This window comes from Aspergillus fischeri, genomic scaffold, assembly GCF_000149645.3.
Source record: "Aspergillus fischeri NRRL 181 1099437636252 genomic scaffold, whole genome shotgun sequence".
Lineage (NCBI taxonomy): Eukaryota > Fungi > Ascomycota > Eurotiomycetes > Eurotiales > Aspergillaceae > Aspergillus > Aspergillus fischeri.
The window spans coordinates 457,322-476,396 of record NW_001509768.1 but is presented as its reverse complement, the minus strand read 5'-3'; the positions used below and the strand labels follow the sequence as shown (position 1 = coordinate 476,396).

The 19,075-nt window shown below is 50.6% G+C and overlaps 6 protein-coding genes across 6 annotated transcripts; 2 read left to right on the top strand and 4 right to left on the bottom strand.

Annotated features, from left to right (window-relative positions):
• Nucleotides 1-578: 578 nt before the first annotated feature.
• Nucleotides 579-3,775, bottom strand: NFIA_063310 (putative phosphatidylserine decarboxylase Psd2; the record flags this gene model as incomplete). Its single annotated transcript, XM_001263066.1, has 5 exons — nt 579-740; nt 817-1,568; nt 1,626-3,119; nt 3,169-3,589; nt 3,647-3,775. 5 exons carry the CDS (start codon nt 3,773-3,775, stop codon nt 579-581), a joined length of 2,958 nt encoding a protein of 985 aa, XP_001263067.1.
• A 1,999-nt stretch (nt 3,776-5,774) lies between these two features.
• On the bottom strand, nt 5,775-7,307 carry NFIA_063300 (putative MFS glucose transporter; the record flags this gene model as incomplete). The annotated part of the gene is made up of 2 exons (XM_001263065.1): nt 5,775-7,145; nt 7,209-7,307. 2 exons carry the CDS (start codon nt 7,305-7,307, stop codon nt 5,775-5,777), a joined length of 1,470 nt encoding a protein of 489 aa, XP_001263066.1.
• Nucleotides 7,308-8,556: 1,249 nt separating this feature from the next.
• On the top strand, nt 8,557-10,114 carry ssn3 (cyclin-dependent serine/threonine protein kinase SSN3; the record flags this gene model as incomplete). Its single annotated transcript, XM_001263064.1, has 3 exons — nt 8,557-8,611; nt 8,837-8,996; nt 9,049-10,114. 3 exons carry the CDS (start codon nt 8,557-8,559, stop codon nt 10,112-10,114), a joined length of 1,281 nt encoding a protein of 426 aa, XP_001263065.1.
• Nucleotides 10,115-10,417: 303 nt separating this feature from the next.
• NFIA_063280 (putative metaphase-anaphase transition protein (Mlo2)) lies at nt 10,418-12,307 on the bottom strand (the record flags this gene model as incomplete). The annotated part of the gene is made up of 4 exons (XM_001263063.1): nt 10,418-10,461; nt 10,597-11,992; nt 12,050-12,104; nt 12,192-12,307. The coding sequence occupies 4 exons, from the start codon at nt 12,305-12,307 to the stop codon at nt 10,418-10,420; spliced, it is 1,611 nt and encodes a 536-aa protein (XP_001263064.1).
• Nucleotides 12,308-13,187: 880 nt separating this feature from the next.
• On the top strand, nt 13,188-15,860 carry NFIA_063270 (MCM DNA helicase complex subunit MCM2; the record flags this gene model as incomplete). Its single annotated transcript, XM_001263062.1, has 3 exons — nt 13,188-15,467; nt 15,522-15,691; nt 15,776-15,860. The coding sequence occupies 3 exons, from the start codon at nt 13,188-13,190 to the stop codon at nt 15,858-15,860; spliced, it is 2,535 nt and encodes an 844-aa protein (XP_001263063.1).
• A 977-nt stretch (nt 15,861-16,837) lies between these two features.
• On the bottom strand, nt 16,838-18,714 carry NFIA_063260 (uncharacterized protein; the record flags this gene model as incomplete). Its single annotated transcript, XM_001263061.1, has 4 exons — nt 16,838-17,619; nt 17,689-18,115; nt 18,185-18,420; nt 18,645-18,714. 4 exons carry the CDS (start codon nt 18,712-18,714, stop codon nt 16,838-16,840), a joined length of 1,515 nt encoding a protein of 504 aa, XP_001263062.1.
• Nucleotides 18,715-19,075: the final 361 nt, after the last annotated feature.

Below are 19,075 nucleotides of genomic sequence, written 5' to 3'. Positions count from 1 at the left end.
CGGTGTTTCTGGGTTTGTTGGTATGCGTCGGTCGCAATTCTATCAGCCCCTCGCCGTACGTTCGCGATTGACGGCGGCTGTCGAGCAGACTAGACTGACTTCATTGATTGTCTGGGAAAAGTTGCAAATGCGTGCTTGCGCAGCTGGAGCATCAACATCGGCGTCGGGGTGACGGGGTTTTGCTCTTGCAAGTCGCTGCAGCACGCGGTTGTTTTGGTCGTGGCGCGTGGAGGACGGCGCTAAGCTGTTTTGGGAGCGACACTTCCTCGCAGTTGAGCAACACTTCGAAGCATGTCAATATTATTAACAATCCAAGTTAACAATACTATATTGTTGAATGAGATGAATTTAAAGGGTATGAGTTATCTATGTACGTCACATAACTAATTGATGCACCGTCTGAGACATCCCTTGGCTGCGTCTATTATGTCCATTGCAACACTATTCAACATGTACAAACTCTGCCAGACAGAGAACTTCAAACGCTAGTGAATGCTGAGATGATAGGCCCCAGGCCTCTTTAAGAATAATACTGCAATCGCTCTCAAGTAAAAAGACTTGAAGGAGAAGCAAATTGATCATTGCAATGCGAAAGCATGCGTCGGAGGAGCCAGGCTGCCCTCTATTCTACGTTTGGCGTCCTGCTTCTCCTCAAGGCTGACCTCTTCGGTTGGCTTGGGCATGTCGGGCTCGAACTGAGGGATTTCAGGGCTGTGACCAACAGACATTCCTACTCGGATCTGAATACGGCAGATCTCAAGATTAGCGAGAGTCGACAAAATAGAAATCAGGAATCAGCAAGGGGATTGTGCTCACCAAAGTCTCCAAAGCACCCCTAGAGTTATCGACCAGGTCTCTATCAAACTTCATCACGCCTTCTTCGAAGAGGAGCAGCACAGTACTTCCGCCAAACTTGAAGTATCCAAGCTCTTCGCCACGGGTGACCTTCTCGCCTGCCTTCCGAGTGATCACCGTGCTTCCGACCATCATGGCCCCCACACAGACCACCATGACCCGGCCGTGGGCGATCGAGTCAATCGGTACAAGTATTCTTACGTTTTCACCGTACACATCCAGTGCAGAACGGATCGCCATCGGGTTCACTGTGTAGTACTCGCCCTCGATGGTCTTGGGGGTACCCATAACACCGTCAACGGGAATATGGAAGCGGTGGTAGTCCTGCGGAGCCAGGCGGAAGATTCCCAAGGCTCCATTCTTGTAGCGCGGAGCATCCTCCGGGTACGCATTCCCGAGAAGCCTCTCCACGGAGAACTCCCTGCCCTTGACCCAAATACTGGTCGCCTCGTCGATGCGGTCAAAAACAACCGATCGGCAGTCAGCAGGCGACACGATGATTCTCGGCTCATTTGGAGCTGAACAAGGGCGTGCGCCAGGCTTCAATTGTCGGTAAAAGAACTCATTGAATGTCTTGAATTGGTCAAGGGGTAGCAGAACCTCTGACAGGTCAAGCTGATGGAAGTTGATAAAGTCCCGGATCTGAGCTGCGGAAGCTGGATCATCATATTTCTTGCCTTGTTTGATGCTCAGCGACTTGAGGATCTTACGAACTGTAGCTTGGTCAACCTTCAAGTCTTCGGGGTGTTTTTCGTTTGGCAGTAACTTACTTCGCTTCTTCTCCATTTCCCGGCTCTTGAGGCCCCTGTAAAGGAGCCGAATACCCAGGCGCACGTAAACGCTCATTCGCTCCTCGTTGATCTGCCCTGTAATTCGATCTTGAACAAGGATATTGGCGGAATTTGCGCCTAGCTTGTAGCCACCGTAAGATATCTTTGTGATAACTTTGGAGTACCATTTGCGTTGCGCCTGGCTGGAAGTGACAAAGCCACCCATCACAAGATTGTCAACCTGCCGCCAGTCTTGGCTTGCGCATGTAGCAATGTGGGTGATAATGTCCGCATCGGAGCGCTTCGCGAGCCGCGGTTGATGGCAGAGAGGACACTCCCGAATCTCAATAACATGCTCTTCACCCCGCTCGTCACCAAGATCATCGGGATGGAGATCCTCCTCGCTCGTGGATTGTTGCTCTTCCTGGCCTAATGTCGGTACGGATGCTGTGCCAGGATCAGTATTGGCGGGCAGGTTTGTGCTCGTCTCCACAGGGTACTCGTCGCCGTCAGATTGTTCTTCGCTTCTTTGGCTGCCATTTGAGGATGGGGTTAGAGATTGCATGTTGGCATTGGCCATAGGGATCTTTTGCAGCGCCTGCAGTGTATCCTCCAGACACATCACAACTTGGTCGAAACTCAGATCCACAGTTTCGACGGGCTCGTTTCCGGAACTGAACCGTTGGAAGAAACTGTCAATCGTAGACTCTTTCAGGGTCGAGCCAAGAGTGTCAAGCATCGTTGTCAACTCGACCTTGTCGATTCGACCACTGTCGTCAGCGTCATATTGTTTGAGCATGAGTCTCCAGAATTGCTGACGAAGCGCACGGTAGGGCATATATTTCGCTTTCACAATAATCTCTGGAGAGTGCTTGTCCTCCCACCGTTCCTTGTTCTTTAGTGTCAAAGGGATCTTGTACACTTGAAAGTCATGCGAGTCCATCTGGCCCACTTCGCCTGCAATAGCAGTAGGAGTGCTTGAAATATTGCTGCTGCTTTCTCTTCCCTCAGGAACGCTGGTGGGTGGAGAGGGAGCTGGCTGCTCTGATTGAGACTGGGTAGACAGTGAGGCAGCAGAGCTTCTCGACCTTGTTAAACCGGGCCGTGACATCTTCGAAAGACTGTGAGTCGACGGTGAAGGACTGACACCTGACTTAGCTCCTGATTTACCGACAGAGCTTGTATCGGAACCTGTTGGGCTAAGTGATGGATCCCGGAGCCGATAGAGCCCCGTTTCCGGATCAGCCTCCGGAGCAGCCTGGATCAAGGTCTGTAGCGGAAACCCAGCCGATGCAACAAAGTCATTGCCGGAAAACTTATCTCGATCCATGACAGTAAAGCTCATCGTGTAGGACTGTTCATGTTTCATGACTTGGAAGACCATCTTCTCGTTGTAGACCGGGTTCAGGTTGTGACGAACGACGGGAGTTCTGAGAGTTTTCCGTCCAAGCGAGGTCACGACAAATGGATCCATGTCAAAGGAAGTACGTGTCACTTATATAAATCAGCAACCGCCTTAAACCATGGAGGTCGAGCAACATACCGTTCCGTTCCGGTGGAAGATCTGTTACCTGCACAATCTCCATGAACACGATACCCTGGACTCCGTTGCCGGCCCCAGAAAATTGATACGCTCGAGCTGCTAGTGATTTCCGTTTCAAGCGAGCGAGCCGGAGTCGTTTCCTCCTCTTTTCCACAATCTCTGGTTTCGTCAGGTCGTCGGTCTCATCTGAGGTCTCCTCATCCCTGTCGGCTTCATCCGATTCATTTGTTGGGACTTGCGGAAGGTCATCATCTTCCTCGCCAGCGCAGACCAAGCTCCTGAACCTTTGGTAGATCTCAGTCGGGGGTGCCGACACGTTCGACGGGTCGATCAGCGCAAACTGAAGGAGGATCTCTCCAGACACGGTGCTGTCCTTCTTCTTGGTCGGCTTCCGCTTCGACTTGAGTGTATACCATTTGGGCTTGACAGACGATCAGCTGGTGGCCATGATCTAAGCCAATATATCCTCCTTACTCACCGGCTGATTGATTTCGCCATCGGCGAAGATGTCTTCGAGGGGGATGTCAAACTCGCCCAAGTAATCTTTCCCGAATCTGTCATGGTCCCAGCAGATACACTCCAGCAACGGTACACCAACCACCGGCATCTCGAAAGTCACGTTCCATTCCGGATTCAACGTCTTCGGTATCGTTGGGGTCGATTGTCTTGAGTCTCCGAGTGTAACAACTAGATACTAAATACGCAACCTGATTAGCCCTGTCCTCAGTTTTCGTATCCCATTGATAAAGCTCACCGGATCACTGGTTCCACCTCGGTCTTTAGCTGCAAGATTTCTGCCCTGATGTTGTTCAAATTGAGAAGTTAGCCTCCGGAAGTGGCATTCCACGGAGCTCAGCGGAAGTTCCGGGCTGGAGAAGGGGTCCGCTCACCCTAATTGCAGAAACCTTGAGAACCAGCGGCCTTGCCTCAGTTGTTCTCATCGGACTTGTGCTTCTGCTCTGACCAGGAGTCGAAGCATTGCTCTTCACGCTGAGATGAGAGCTGAGACGTTGAGGCAATGGTAGCCGCACCATGGTGGACGGCGGAAATTGCGGGGGAGCTGCTTAAGATGGCAGCCGGAGGACACGTCGCGTCAGCCCCAAGAATATTCTAACGTCTGAGAAGAGATGATGTCCAGTATGTTGTTATGATAACAGGTGCAGATCGTAGAAAGAATGATGATATAATGAATCGCAAATGGGTGGTTCTAGGACCGTCCACCGACCGGAGGATGTCGCGGTGTGGTTGAATCCGGATTGATCTAAGATCTGGTCGGGTCGATCAGAGTTCCGTTCACACCAAGAAACGGGAGCCACCACAAAGTCCACAATAGATTGCGAAGGAAGAATAAGAATGGAAATTGTGACGACAATGCAATTGAATTTCTTGACAGCTTGATCTAAGGGAGTCAAGATGAATGCGTGAAGAAAAAGACAGAGGAAAGAAAGTTGATGGGAATGTGAATAGGGGATAGATACACTACCTCAAATTAAGAGAGAGAACAACAATAAGTACCAAGACTGTTAGCACGGGTAGTACTATATTTTGGTTTTCTTGGTGGGGGCTTGAGCCTTCTTTAGCTGACCATCTCACTGAGGCGTAGAATGAGGAGATCTCTACAGGATAATATGCAGAATTCTAAAATTGAGTGTCGAGGAGAAAGAATTCACGATTGCAGTCATTTGTCGTGGGAATCCAATTAATCATCATTTATTTGCAGGTTGTGAAGCTAAAACTATACATACATACATCGAGCCTACCGGAAGACTCTTGGTTACGCTTTAAGACGTCAAGGTCAGACACAAACAGGCAAATGATAGAAAGTGACAGAAAGAAGAGCTGTGGGAAGATCAAACATCGATCCACCGACGGCTCAACAAGCACTGGGCAATTACAATTCCGGTCCCCACCACGACCGTTGCTGTCGAGCAATGAGGAATTGAGGCTATTCTTGAATATGGCTGCCTACTTCTCTACCATATCTCATCTTCAATCATTAGAGAGGCAAACCTTCGGAGGCTCCTCCTATGCATGCTAGTTGTGCACCAGTGCAACATTCTCAAGTCGCTTGACGTCTTTTTGCATGACTAGTCCACCTTTTTCATCCATGAGACCGACTCCCACTTTTCCCCTCATTGATCAGTGACGGATCGGATCAGTGGGGGGTAGGTACCATACAGTCTCTCTGGCTCAGTGGAGTTATTCATATCAGTATGACACTACGTACCACATTTTGACTTTACTATGCATTACATAGTATATCTTTTGATCTTGTTCGACACCACCTGTTTTGTAGTTCATCCTAAAGTCAACTAGGGAACTGAGCACAGTTGAGACGCAAGAAGGCGGGGGTTACTGCCGCCAAACCCAAAGTAGCTGAATGGGCTCCTAACAGTGCTACTTCGTAAGCAAGAGCATCAATCATAGTTAAACTAAATGCGGACGATTTTCCAATATGACGCAAGTAAGTTCAACCTAGACATTGTTTCGGTCCGTTCCGAACCGGTGCATAATAATGAAATGGTATACGGATGTAAGGCTTCGATTCCTTGCTAAAGTAAAAGAGTACTCAGAGGCAACGACCAGATAGATGAAACAGAAAAGCATTAGTCTCTCCGTCTCGAGTCTTCTCTTTCCCAAACCTCATCGGCATTGGCCTTGCCCTTGGTCTCAGGCACCCATCCGTAGATGAAGCCCCCAAGAAGGCAAGCCAATACCGCAAAGATCCAGTAGATCTTACCACGGCCGCCCAATGCGTCATTGAGCACGGGGAAGAACTGAGCCACGATGAACGTGGCGGTCCAGTTGGCCGCCAGCGCCCAGCTTTGCGTCGCACCCACAGCCTCGGGACCAACTAGTTCAGAGGCCAAGATAAAAGGTACCGGTCCTAATCCAACGGCGAAGCTGGCCACAAATAACAAAGCTGCTATCGCGGACAAGATTTTCTGATTGAAATAGATTCCAAGCGCCAGCAAGACGGAGTTGCACCCCATGCCGGAGATGCTCAGAAGCAGGCAGGTCTTTCGGCCAATCTTATCAGGCAAAGGTGAGCACGCAAGAGTAATGACCAGATTAAGGGCGGAGATCATCACAGTCAATAAAGCCGCTCCCGTGGGAAGGAGACTTTGTAGAAGCGAGACACTATACATGATGATACTGTTAATGCCGGTGAACTGTTGAGCCACCATGACTCCGATGACAGCAACGATGGCCGGACGGTAGTATGGATCTGTCACAGCTTGCAGGATCGTAACTGGAGGTTGCTTAGGTGGCAAGTTGCCAGAAGGAGGGGTGAGCAGTGACTCCTCCTCCGGTCCTGTGGGCCTCTCAGAGCTCTTCCATCCTTCAATCTCCTCTTCGATATCTGCATCCTTCCCACGTATCCTTTGCAGCACATGTCTGGCCAGGTTCGCCTGTTGATGCTCAGCCAGCCAAGTGGGGCTTTCCGGTACGAAGAATAGACCAAGGAGTTCCGAGCCCCCGAGTAACCCAGCCACGGCAAGTATGGCCCTCCATTGATCTCCTTTGCTGAAAAAGTAGCCGAGCGTCTGGGTAAATAGAATACCTACATTGGTCATAATCTGCGTAAAGGCGCCGAAGAACCCTTTCGCGTTGGGCGGGGCAATTTCGGAGATATAAATTGGACCAACGACAATAGCAGCGCCCGCACCAACACCACTCAGCAACCTACCGACACTCAAGATCGGTATACTTGGTGCAAACGTTTCGGCTGCCGGGCCCAGAATGAAGAAAATCGTTGTAGCTCGCAAGGCGAATAGTCGCCCATGTTTAGTGGAAACGGGCCCTGCCAGCAGGGCACCTAGCAAACCACCAAGGGTGTATATGGAGGACACCAGACCGAATTGGGAAGGGTTCATCGGAATGCATTGAGGCAGAGTTCTGAACAATGCTGAAGCGGTAGAATGGATGCTCTTTCGCTCGCAGGTAATAACAGCTTGGGGGGCATTAAGCTCGGCCTGTTTCAGTCCAGGGTAAGTAACGGCCAGGAGTCAAGCAATCCAAGAGCGCTCTGCACAAACCAGATGATAGCCAAATTGAAGCGGCCCCAGTGTGACAACAAAAACGAGATAGACCAGGTACCCTGTGACCCTGGAACGGGTCAGTCCACTGGGACTCATGATGCTACTGGTCTGTTGGTCTGTCGGAGTGGATATTGATCTGAATCATATAGCTAGATCGAGGTACAAGAAGCCACGAGGGAGGAATTTAGTTAATAATATCAAACCATTGTATTGCTGAGATTGAAGCTGAAAGTATTCTGACCCTACTACCCGTAGTAGGTATTGGTTGGTCGCAGATGACGTTGAAAGGGGCCGGTGGGAGCTTAGACTGCTGCCGGGATAAAGGAAACTCCGTGCTGATTCAGTTCATGTAGATCTAGCAATATGTCTACGGTCTACAAGGAGAGAAGTCGTACGGTCAGCCTATTGAAGTTGATGAAAATACTATGTCCCGAGACTAGCAGCGCCTTCAAAGTATGACTGCGCAGATGCTGGAGTATAACACGGGATCCAGCAATTTGTCAACGACGATACATATCAGCAATGAAAAGTGGCCAAAGACACTACCATGGAATTATGCAAGCCAACTCAGACATTCAGCTAATAAGTCATAAAGAAAGTAAATTCATCATCCGAACTGTATCTCTCATGGAGCGAGAGTGACTTGCGAAAAAGCAACATATGCCTGCTGACTAACAAAAGAGGGGGAAATTCAGGGACAATCGAGAAACAGAGCCAGACCGATCACTCAACATACTCAACTGCCATTGCTATTTGTCTATCAAAACCCAACCTCATCATCGTTTCTGCATGCAATCGTTTCTAGTAGTTGTGGAGACAGGCTGTCAAGAATCCTAAGAGTGCACTGTCCATGCCACTACTGCGACCGTGGATTTCGATGAGGAGATCCTAGTACACTACTATATCCACCCCAGTTGAACGGTTACCGAGAGATACCTCCGGACCTCCACCTTTCGGGCCCTTTTGCTATTCCACACCAATCTTTCCATCCATGAGTCTGACAAACCAGCCTTCATCATCCGGCCCATTAACTGCATCCTCTCGGTCCGCTGCGGCCAGCGTCAGCCAAAATCTGTCTTTAAAACGGAATTTACAGGCCGCTGTTGATGGTAATACCGGTTAATATCATATTGTCACCTATTTTACATCTATTTCTTCTTTTCCTTGCCACTCGACTCTCTTAAGTGCTCATCTTCTCCGTCTTCTACTTTCTTCTTACCCTTTTCAGAATCCTCTCATGTGCTGCTGCCTTCTGGGAGAGATTTAAGCTTTTGTTGCAGATGAAAAGATAAAAAGGCCTTTGAGCTGTGGAGCTCCGCTGCGGCTTCTTTGTATCTTGCCCATCATGTTTGGAAGAAACTTCCCATTCTTTAACTCCATCGGCGGGTTCTATCCACGTGGTAATCTCCCTCTAAGCTGGCCCCAGTGTTCTGCCTGTCATCATTTGCTGCAGGGCCTTTCCTAATGAGTTTATCTATCTGCGGCGAGACTTTCCGCCATTTGACCCATTTGTCGCCTTTTTATATACCCCTGTTCTTTGCTTTAACAAAGGAATTAACTGGAGTCCCAAGCATATACACTCTAAACATCTAGGTTTCTTCAACATGCTGACTCTTTGTTTAAAGAAAGTCTAGACTCGAAGAGACCCTCGGGAACTGGGTATACCAGCAAAGTACGGGTCCGTGACAAGTATCACATCGTTGGCTTCATCAGCAGTGGTACATATGGTCGCGTCTACAAAGCCATCGGAAAGGATGGCCGGAAAGGCGAATATGCGATCAAGAAGTGAGTCAAATCTCCCCCGTTAATTTTTGCCTATAGTGGCTGACCAAATAAGATTCAAGCCCGACAAAGAGGGTGAAATCATCCAGTACACAGGTCTCTCGCAGTCGGCAATCCGGGAGATGGCTTTGTGCTCTGAATTAGATCACCCCAACGTAGTGCAACTGGCAGAGATCATCTTGGAAGACAAGTGTATCTTCATGGTATTCGAGTACACTGAGCATGATCTGCTTCAGATCATCCATCACCACACTCAGCCGCAAAGACATGCCATTCCGGCACCGATGATCAAGTCGATATTGTTTCAGCTGCTGAATGGCCTCCTATACCTTCATACGAATTGGGTTTTGCATCGAGATCTGAAGCCGGCAAACATTCTAGTGACTTCGAGCGGTGCGGTCCGCATTGGAGACCTGGGCCTTGCGCGTCTATTTTACAAACCGCTTAACTCTCTTTATTCCGGAGACAAGGTTGTCGTCACGATCTGGTATCGTGCTCCCGAGCTATTAATGGGCAGCCGGCACTACACGCCGGCCGTGGATCTTTGGGCAGTTGGATGCATATTCGCGGAACTGCTCTCTCTCCGACCCATCTTCAAAGGAGAAGAAGCTAAGATGGACAGCAAAAAGACTGTCCCATTCCAGCGTAACCAGATGATGAAGATTATTGACATCATGGGCTTGCCCAGAAAGGAAACATGGCCCGGTCTCGTATCGATGCCTGAATTCTCCCAACTTCAGTCGTTAGCGATGTCGAGAGGATATCTCAACAGACAGTGCAATCTGGAAGGATGGTACCAAAGTTGTCTGAAGAATAATGGGTATTCCCCAGGGTCTGCTGCAGGCACGCCAGGCGCCGAAGGCTTCGACCTACTATCGCGGCTGCTCGAATACGACCCTACCAAAAGGATATCAGCCCGGGAGGCGTTGGAGCATCCGTATTTCACCACAGGTACACCAGTCACGGCTAATTGTTTCGCGGGCTACGAGGGCAAATATCCCCACCGCCGAGTCACTCAAGATGACAACGACATCCGCTCCGGCAGTTTACCCGGCACCAAGCGGAGCGGGCTGCCAGACGATAGCCTCATGGGTAGGGCTGCAAAGCGGCTCAAAGAGTGATTTGCATATATTTTCTCTTCCGGTATTCGAGCTCAAGCATGTGACTGGCGTTTAGGATTCTTCTCATAGACCATTTAATGCATGGATTGGCGTCCATGGGCTTTCTGATTTTGCAGTTAAGATATCGTTGCGTTTGCGCCGACTTGGTCATTGTCTCAGGCGCAATCATTGGCGAATCTACTATGCTATAGGAGAACTCGCCTCATTCCAATTAAAGTTCGAACTGTGCATGGTAGTAATTAGACTTAGATTGCAAATGAAATAGGTGCCTTGATGTACAAATTCCATCCATTCCTTCCGTCCCTAAACGCCTAATGAAAGCCCATTGCCATTACCGGTTCCCATTCCTATGTCCATTTCATTATTGCATTTCGTAAAATACAATTGATGTCAAGAGTGAGCAGAAAAGACGCGTAATTTCAGTAACCTGCTAGGAGTCAGTAAAAGGCCTGAGGCAACAGATAATCTCAAGCGTAACATACCACTTTGTTCTTTCCGACCATCTCCTCCCTCGTCCTTCTCATTGCCACCATTCCCGGAAGAAGCGGAGGCCTGACCAGCAGCAGCATCCTTGATCAGCTTCTCATCACCACGCAACTTCTCAAAGTAGGCCTTGATATCCTCCGCACTGACCGCCGTGCCGGACTCCGCAAAGGGCTTCAGGAACTCCTTCACTTTATCACGGAGGTGGTTGTACACCATCGCACCCTCGATAGCCCGGACACGGTCGATGTTACTAAGGGCTGCCTCGCCGCGGTCGTAGATGCTGCCCGTTCCGGTGCTGCCTCCACCGTTGGCATCGCCATCCTCCGAGAGAGGGGGCTCGTATGTTTCCTCCTCTTCACGGAGTTGAGGGTACTTGGCTAGGTTGGGGTAACATTCTGGGCAGCGGCAGAAGTGCTCGCGGAAGTCTTCTTTGAGGAAGAGGGAGAATGTTCCGGGTCGGGGTGGGTTAGGGAGGGATTCGTGCTTGGGTTTGGCGGGTTCTGGTTGGGTAGTCTCTGATTTTGATTCTGTGAAAATTTGTTCGCCATCGGCCTCTGTCTTTGCCCGCTTTGCAGCTGGCTCGATTGTCTCCTTTGCCTCTGTCGTGTCATCATCGTCGGTCTTACGTTTCTTGGTGTTGGTCAACGGGTCGGAAGACGCATTCAAAGGTTCTGCGCTTGTGCGCTCCTCTTCGGAGCCTTTTGACAGACCGCCATCCTTGTAGACTGCTGGAAGGAACCCTGGAGTTCCTGCGTATCGCTTCAACCACGGATTTGATTCGACACACTTGTGACACAAGAATGTTTCGAAGTCATCTTCAGCCGGGAATCCGGGGGGCAGAGGTGTATCCTCATCGTCATTCTCATCCGCCTCATTATTCTCCTTTGCGGCTTCGACATCCTCCGTCGCAGCTTTCACTTTCTTATACCAGTTCCTTGGTAAACCGATCAGGCACTCCGGATGCCACCAATCCTCGCCACAACCACCGGTTTCGACCGTACCCAGCCCAAGACACTGAAACATTGTTCCCTTTTCTTCGAAGGCATTGTAGTCCTCGCCGCAGCCGCAGAACCTGTTCTGAAAATTGTGGTTGTATTTGTTCTCCGGCGCTGGCTCCTGGGCCCGAACTCCCTTTGCACCGGTCTCAGGGTCATTTCGAAGCGTACAGGGTAGGCCGGACGACACGCGCGTTGTCCCACAGTCGCAGACAAAGTTTCTCTTACTGAATAGCTCGACGAGTGTATGCTCGCCGTGGCAAGCGATAGAGCAAGAATAGCAGACGCCTGCGGAAGTGTGCGCTGCATCTGGCTTGTCGGAGGGAGGGTTGCATGTGAGACAGGCGAACAGAATCTGTCGCAAAGGTCCTAGAGCTTGTGTGCAGGAATCAAAGGACTAGACGGCGTCAGATGAGGATCGCTTGTTGTCGCGATGGGGAGGAGACCGACTCACATATGGTAGGATCTCGCGGGCGTCGGCCTCGAGACGCATTTGCGATTCGATGAATCTATGGACATCGCGTGTTAGTAAACAGCGGCATAGTCTTCGGATTTCTTATCAAAACCATCATATAATTCAGAAGTAGGCTTCTTACTCTTTGGCGGTTTGCGAGTTCTGAGAGCTGAAGCTCTCTCTCCGCTTACCGGCATCTTGAGAGTTCTTCTGCTGGTCGACGCCGGCTAACGGCTCAACCGGTTCAGATGCGCTCATTGTCGCTATCGCTCTTTTTATTAGGCCAACAGGTCACTGAAACAGGACACTAGATATATCAAGCAATGTCTCAGGTTGAAGAGTATACGACCAAGCCCTATCAGGATCCGACGCGACGCGGGTGCATAAGATGTTTGTTCTGTTTGCACCAACCTTTACTGCTTGTAATGTTCAAGAAGCTCAGGATTTCGCGGATGGCCTTGACTTCGAGAAAGCGAAGACCCGAAAGATTGTCAGTCGTGGATATGGTCGATAGAACAAATTTGGTTCTTCAAGTCTTTTTGGTTATGAGGTGGTCGTACGAAGTGCAGTCAGTATCACCGTCCAGCTTAACACTAACCCTTTAAAGCGGCGAGGTCCGAATGAGGCAAGAGTATTACCCAAGTAGGACTTAAATTGAATCTGACGCGTGGGAGTCGCGCCTTGACGCGTCGTTTACCGCGCACCAGCACCAACACCGCCAAGGATTCTTTTCTCCCTTTGCTCCTCTCCCCACTACTGTAAAGAAGTGTCTGTCATCCCGGCGACTTCTGTGGACATAGCCAATTCAGTCTGTCCTATTCATCCTTGAGTGCCAGGCTGAAAATTACACAAAATGAGGTATGTACTTTAACCTGCACATTTGCCTTGTTGGCTGAGGAGCACTCCGCTTTCTTTCCCAGGGGTCTAATCAATTTCATGGCAGTTCACCACTTCGACCCAGCACATCTGCTGCCAATCGCGGCTTGGGGAGATTGAACCGACGTAAAAGATCCAGAGAGCCTGATGATGAAGCGTCATCTGTTGCTCCTCCCTCGAGTCGTAAGTTTTCATCGCATTTAAAGTCAAAAGTGAATTTGTAGATGGCTGATTTTTCCTAGCTCCTCCTTCCTCTCCTCCTATGCTCCCCTTTGATGATGACGACAACGAAAGAGATGAAGAAGCAGAGCTTCTGGGTGACATCGACGATATTGATGAGATGGCAGAGGATGAAGATGGAATCGACCTGTTTGGAGACAACTTTGAAAGAGATTACCGAGATGCTGGAAACGACCGTTATCAAGGCGAATACATTGACGATGATGGAGACCATGAAGAACTTGACATTGCGACTCGTCGGCAGCTGGAAGCTCGCTTGAACCGAAGAGATCACGAGCTCGATCGTCGCCGCCGCATGCCCGCCGCTTTCTTGCAAGATGATGATGAAGGTGATATGGACCTCACTCGCCAACCTCGGCGGCGAAGACATCACTACGATGAGGACCGCGAGGATATCGAAATGGGCGACGACGCCATGGAAGAGCTCTCCCTGGAGGAGTTAGCTGATGTAAAGGCGGCCAACATCACTGATTGGGTGCTGCAGCCACAAGTTCTGCGCTCGATATATCGAGAATTCAAGGCTTTCCTCACAGAGTTCACCGACCAAGCTGGTCAGTCAGTCTACGGACACAAAATTAAAACACTTGGTGAGGTGAACTCTGCATCACTTGAGGTCTCCTATGTTCACTTGAGTTCCACCAAGGCCGCTCTTTCTTATTTCCTTGCGAATGAACCGACCGAGGTCCTCAAAGTCTTTGACCAAGTTGCGCTTGATGTCACGCTCTTCCACTACCCTCAATACCAAGATATTCACAAGGAGATTCACGTCCGAATCTCGGATCTTCCGATCGTCTACACATTACGGCAGCTGCGCCAGCAACATCTGAACTGCCTTGTCCGCGTCAGTGGCGTTGTCACCCGCCGGACCGGCGTCTTCCCGCAATTGAAATATGTCATGTTCATTTGCCAGAAGTGCAATATCACATTGGGACCTTTCCAGCAGGAGGCGAGCGCGGAGGTCAAGATCTCTTACTGTCAAAACTGCCAGTCGAAGGGGCCGTTTACCATCAACTCCGAGAAGACCGTGTACCGGAACTACCAAAAGCTCACATTGCAAGAATCCCCAGGCTCTGTGCCCGCCGGACGACTGCCGCGTCAGCGCGAAGTCGTCTTACTTGCAGATCTCATCGATTCTGCCAAACCAGGCGATGAGATCGAGGTGACTGGTATCTACCGGAACAGCTACGACGCTCAGCTTAACAACAAGAACGGTTTCCCTGTCTTTGCCACAATCATCGAGGCGAATCATATCGTAAAGTCGCACGACCAGCTGGCTGGTTTCCACTTAACCGAAGAAGATGAGCGCGAGATTCGTGCCTTGTCCAGGGATCCCGACATTGTTGATAAGATCGTGCGCTCTATCGCGCCTAGCATTTATGGGCACCAGGACGTGAAGACCGCTGTTGCCCTCTCGCTTTTTGGTGGTGTGAGCAAGGAGGCACAAGGCAAGATGGCCATCCGTGGAGACATCAACGTACTTCTTCTCGGTGACCCCGGTACAGCTAAGTCGCAGGTGCTGAAGTACGTTGAAAAGACTGCCCACCGAGCAGTCTTTGCAACCGGTCAAGGTGCCAGTGCTGTTGGTCTTACGGCCAGCGTACGTCGCGATCCTTTGACCAGCGAATGGACTCTGGAAGGAGGAGCTCTGGTGCTTGCGGATCGGGGCACATGCCTGATCGATGAGTTCGATAAGATGAACGATCAGGACCGGACTTCGATCCACGAAGCCATGGAACAGCAGACTATTTCTATCTCCAAGGCTGGTATTGTTACCACCTTACAAGCCCGTTGTGCTGTGGTGGCAGCCGCCAACCCCGTTGGTGGGCGCTACAACAGCACAATTCCGTTCTCCCAGAACGTCGAGCTCACAGAGCCCATCCTTTCGCGTTTCGATATTCTCTGCGTTGTGCGGGACATGGTCGACCCAAATGAAGACGAGCGTCTAGCCAACTTCGTTATCGAGTCTCACCACCGAGCCAACCCCACCCGGCCTCTCAGGGACCAGGACGGCAACTTGATCGATTCGGAGGGCAACCGGATCGACGAGGAAGGTTATCGCCTGGATAAGCACGGCAACCGCTTGCCCCCAACTCCCGAAGAGATCGCCAAGCGTGAGGCAGCCCAGCGCAAGGCGGAAGAAGAGAAGGAGGGCGAGATCCCCCAGGAGCTCCTGCGGAAGTACATCCTGTACGCGCGCGAGAGATGCCACCCGAAGCTCTACCAGATCGATCAGGACAAGGTCGCGCGGCTCTTCGCCGACATGAGACGCGAGTCTCTGGCCACTGGTGCCTACCCCATCACTGTAGGTGGTTTCTAACATGATCTTCTTTCACCCTATCGTACTAACCACAATTAGGTCCGTCACCTGGAAGCCATCATGCGTATCGCCGAAGCTTTCTGCAAGATGCGTCTGTCCGAGTACTGCTCCGCCCAGGACATCGACCGCGCCATCGCTGTAACGGTTGAGTCCTTCATCGGCAGCCAGAAGATCAGCTGCAAGAAGGCCCTCTCCAGGGCATTCGCCAAGTAAGTCACTCCCCTCGCACCTCCTTCCATTTTACATTAAAAGGCAGTGATCTAACCACAACGAAATAGATACACACTCTCCAGGCCCAAGCCCCAGTCCAAGCGGCGAGCTGGTATCCCCGCTCCAAACCCATACGCCCTTCGCCCGAGTCAAGTCACGAGGGCGTAGGCATAGGGATAGCTAATAGTGCTCGTGCTTATGCTCACATTCATGATGATCATCTCTGTTCCTCATCTCGATTTCATCTAATTTCTTCCTCCGTCACGATCACCACGTTGCATAATGCTCGCTTCGCTCATGCTTCTTCAGCAAGTCACATGCCCTGTTTGTCGTCTGAAGCTGGATACACATGGGCTTTGTTTTCAACAGGATTGGGTTTGGTTTATGGAATGGTTTCAATGTGGGCGTTTTGTCCTGTGTATATTTCCAATGCTTGGTATCATAATCTGATATAGAAATAAGTTTGTCTCTATCTGGATTATTTCAAGAGTTTACATCTGGGTGATAATGAGTAAAACGCCTGTACTATGTTGATCTTGGAAAACAGAGTAGTGATTTGAATACAGACACAAAGTACCTATCAATGTACGCTGTATGATGCATGATTGAATCTAGTGAAATGACATGACCCTCGTGATAGAGCGATACAGGTGAAAAAGCTAGGGTGTGAAACAAACAGGCGAGAGCCCGTCCGGGCAATGCAGCATCGGATATCCCGTCCCAATCCGAACAAACGCCACTCCTTTTGCACCCCACGCAGACTTCTGCTGAGCAGAACGACACCAGGCCACTTTTCACAAGCTTGTGCAGATCGTATCCCCATATTGGTGGTAGAAAACCTCAGCAGAATGTTCAGAGGTATAAATGCCATGGCATGTCAACGTGCCAAGCGGTGTCCCCGCTACGATGCGGTACAATCATGTCCGAATATCATCGGCATCACGGCAAGTAAGAGCTTATGATACTCCCATACTATAATAGTATCGGTATGGAGGACATCCCGGCGAGTCCGGCACATACGCGTCCAAGCGTCCTTCGATCCGTTGCTTCCCGATCGGATTCATCGGATCGACACAGCCCGTGGAGAGAAAAAAACAAACAGAACAAGGCAAATTTCCGAGAATGCCGGTTCGAGGTCAGGCAACTCAATCATTGCTGACCCGCCGCTCGGGCCGGGGCTTCCGCAAACTCTTCATTCTGTTGATGAAGCCGCCGCCGCCTCCGCTCTTCCCATCTTCAACCCCAGTATTCGAGCGTTCATTAGTGAACCTTCTTTCGAGGTTAGTGCTCTGTTTGGGGCTGCTGGAAGACCGTGCACGGCCGCCTTCAATGCCTGAGCGCGATTCCTCAGCGGTGTTGATCCGAGCGCCTTTCTTATCCCAAGCGTCATCATAATCTTGGAAGAATGGGTTCTTCTCGTTCGCACGAAGCGACCCAGAGTGGCTGGAGCTGAGTGGAGGATTATAGGAGGCGTCTGGGGAGGCCATCCGTCCACCTTGCGGCTTATTGATGCCTCGTAGTCTTTGAGCAAGACTCTTCTTCCGCTGAAGGCCTCCATTCTGGGAGAACTGGTTCTCATTCTCGCTCGCGCGGCGCTGCATCGCAGCACGACTTGCTGGCGCTCCCTCAAGGAAAGTGCTCGTACCAAGGCCCATACTTTCTGCTCCATGAATAGGTTCAATGCGTGATTTCGGGTCGAAGCTGACGGCCTCCCCGCTTCTTGCAGCACTTGTCGAGCCGTAATCATTGAACCCTTCCTCCATCGTACCGTGAAATTGGTCAAGGTTAATATTCTTGTTGACGGGTCCAGAACCTCCCAGGGCCATGTTGGGAGAGTCCTTGGGGAAGGCCTGCATGGGAGCGGTGCGCGATCCTTTGCGGTTGCGGTGAGGGTTGCAGGCATCGAAAGGTCCATCGTGATGGAACACTAGTAGAGGTGATTAGTATTAATTTCACCCTTCTTTAATCTGAATTGAGTTCAGCGGGCATAGCTTACTCCCCGTGCCGTAAATACTGGTCACATCCAGTTTATCGATAATATCCAGCTGGTAGTTGGTCCTCTTAGACCGAGGTTTTCCATCGCGATGACGAGCTTCCCGCTCACGTCGCCGTCTCTCTCGTCGACGCTTCTCTTCATCAGAATCCATAGGCTTCGGTCGGTCCATGATAGAGGACTCTGAGTTGCGGCGGGGCCGTCTTTCACGTTCCCTATCCCGCCTCTGACCCGTGCGACTCGTCGTCTTTGTCAAATTGGGCGGATCGGCGAATATGTCGAAAGGATCCTTTGTTCCACGGTCTGAGCGCTCCCTCGGCGGGCCAGGTGTACGGGAGTTTGACGGTGCTGTTGAGAAGCCGTTGGCGGGAGGGGGTGGAGCTGGTCGGTGACCGTTGCTCTGGGGCTGAGAGTTGAGACTGAGGTTCTCCTGCAGGTCAAGGAGCACGAATGGTTAGATAGGTCCAGAGAAGCCACCAAGGAAATAAGACAAACGTACGAAAAGCTCCCGTGTGTTGGAGGTCATATCCTGCTGTTCCACAGGTGAGAACAGAGTTCCCACTGGAGCCGACCGTGGAGAAGAGAGACTATCGGTATCGTCGAGGAAAGGATTCGTAGAGGTCGGTCGCGGCGGTCGGGATCCAGATGTAGCAGAACCGGCAGGAGACAAGGCGCGGTTTCTGAAAGGGTTATTGGAGCCTAGGTTGACAGCCAGGCGAGGTGAAATCTGACCGTCTAGTTCACAGAGATTACCGTCAGTAAGACAAATCGTTGCGAGTGTAATAGACAAAAAAAAGCAAGCGACGCAACGTTTAGATATAGATAATAATTGAAGGACAGAGCTCTCGAGCCATCAACAGGCCCCGCCAGATATGAAACAACAGAGAAACGCAAATGATCACCGACGGCGAAAAAGGATCAGGATTTTGCAACACTCAAAATAGTAAAGACTGACGCACCTGCTGGGCCCAGCGAAACGCCAGGTGGATAAGGATATGACAGGGTTGGAGGGTGCTGATGGGCGTTCATCTTTGCAGCACACGCAATCAAGATCGAGAAAAGATAGAGATGAACGAGGTGATTGGGGAGCTCAAGACTGTGTTCATAAAAGCAGGATCTTAGAGAGAAGACTAAGGTCGATCAAAATGATTGAGAGCGCGCGTAAAGACTGGACTGTCCCAGCGCCGAGGAGTCGCTGAAACAACGATATTGGTATCCGCCAGATAACGGTCAGGGGGTTGAACTTGGTCGATACGTAGTTTGATTGGGAGGGATGGAAAGAGGGGCGTTGGTAGATGAATGGAGACGGGAGGAAGACGTTGTTAGTCTATGCTGTGTACGTAGGACGGTAGGAGATCCTTTGCTTTTTCAGATTTCTCCGGTAGAAAGA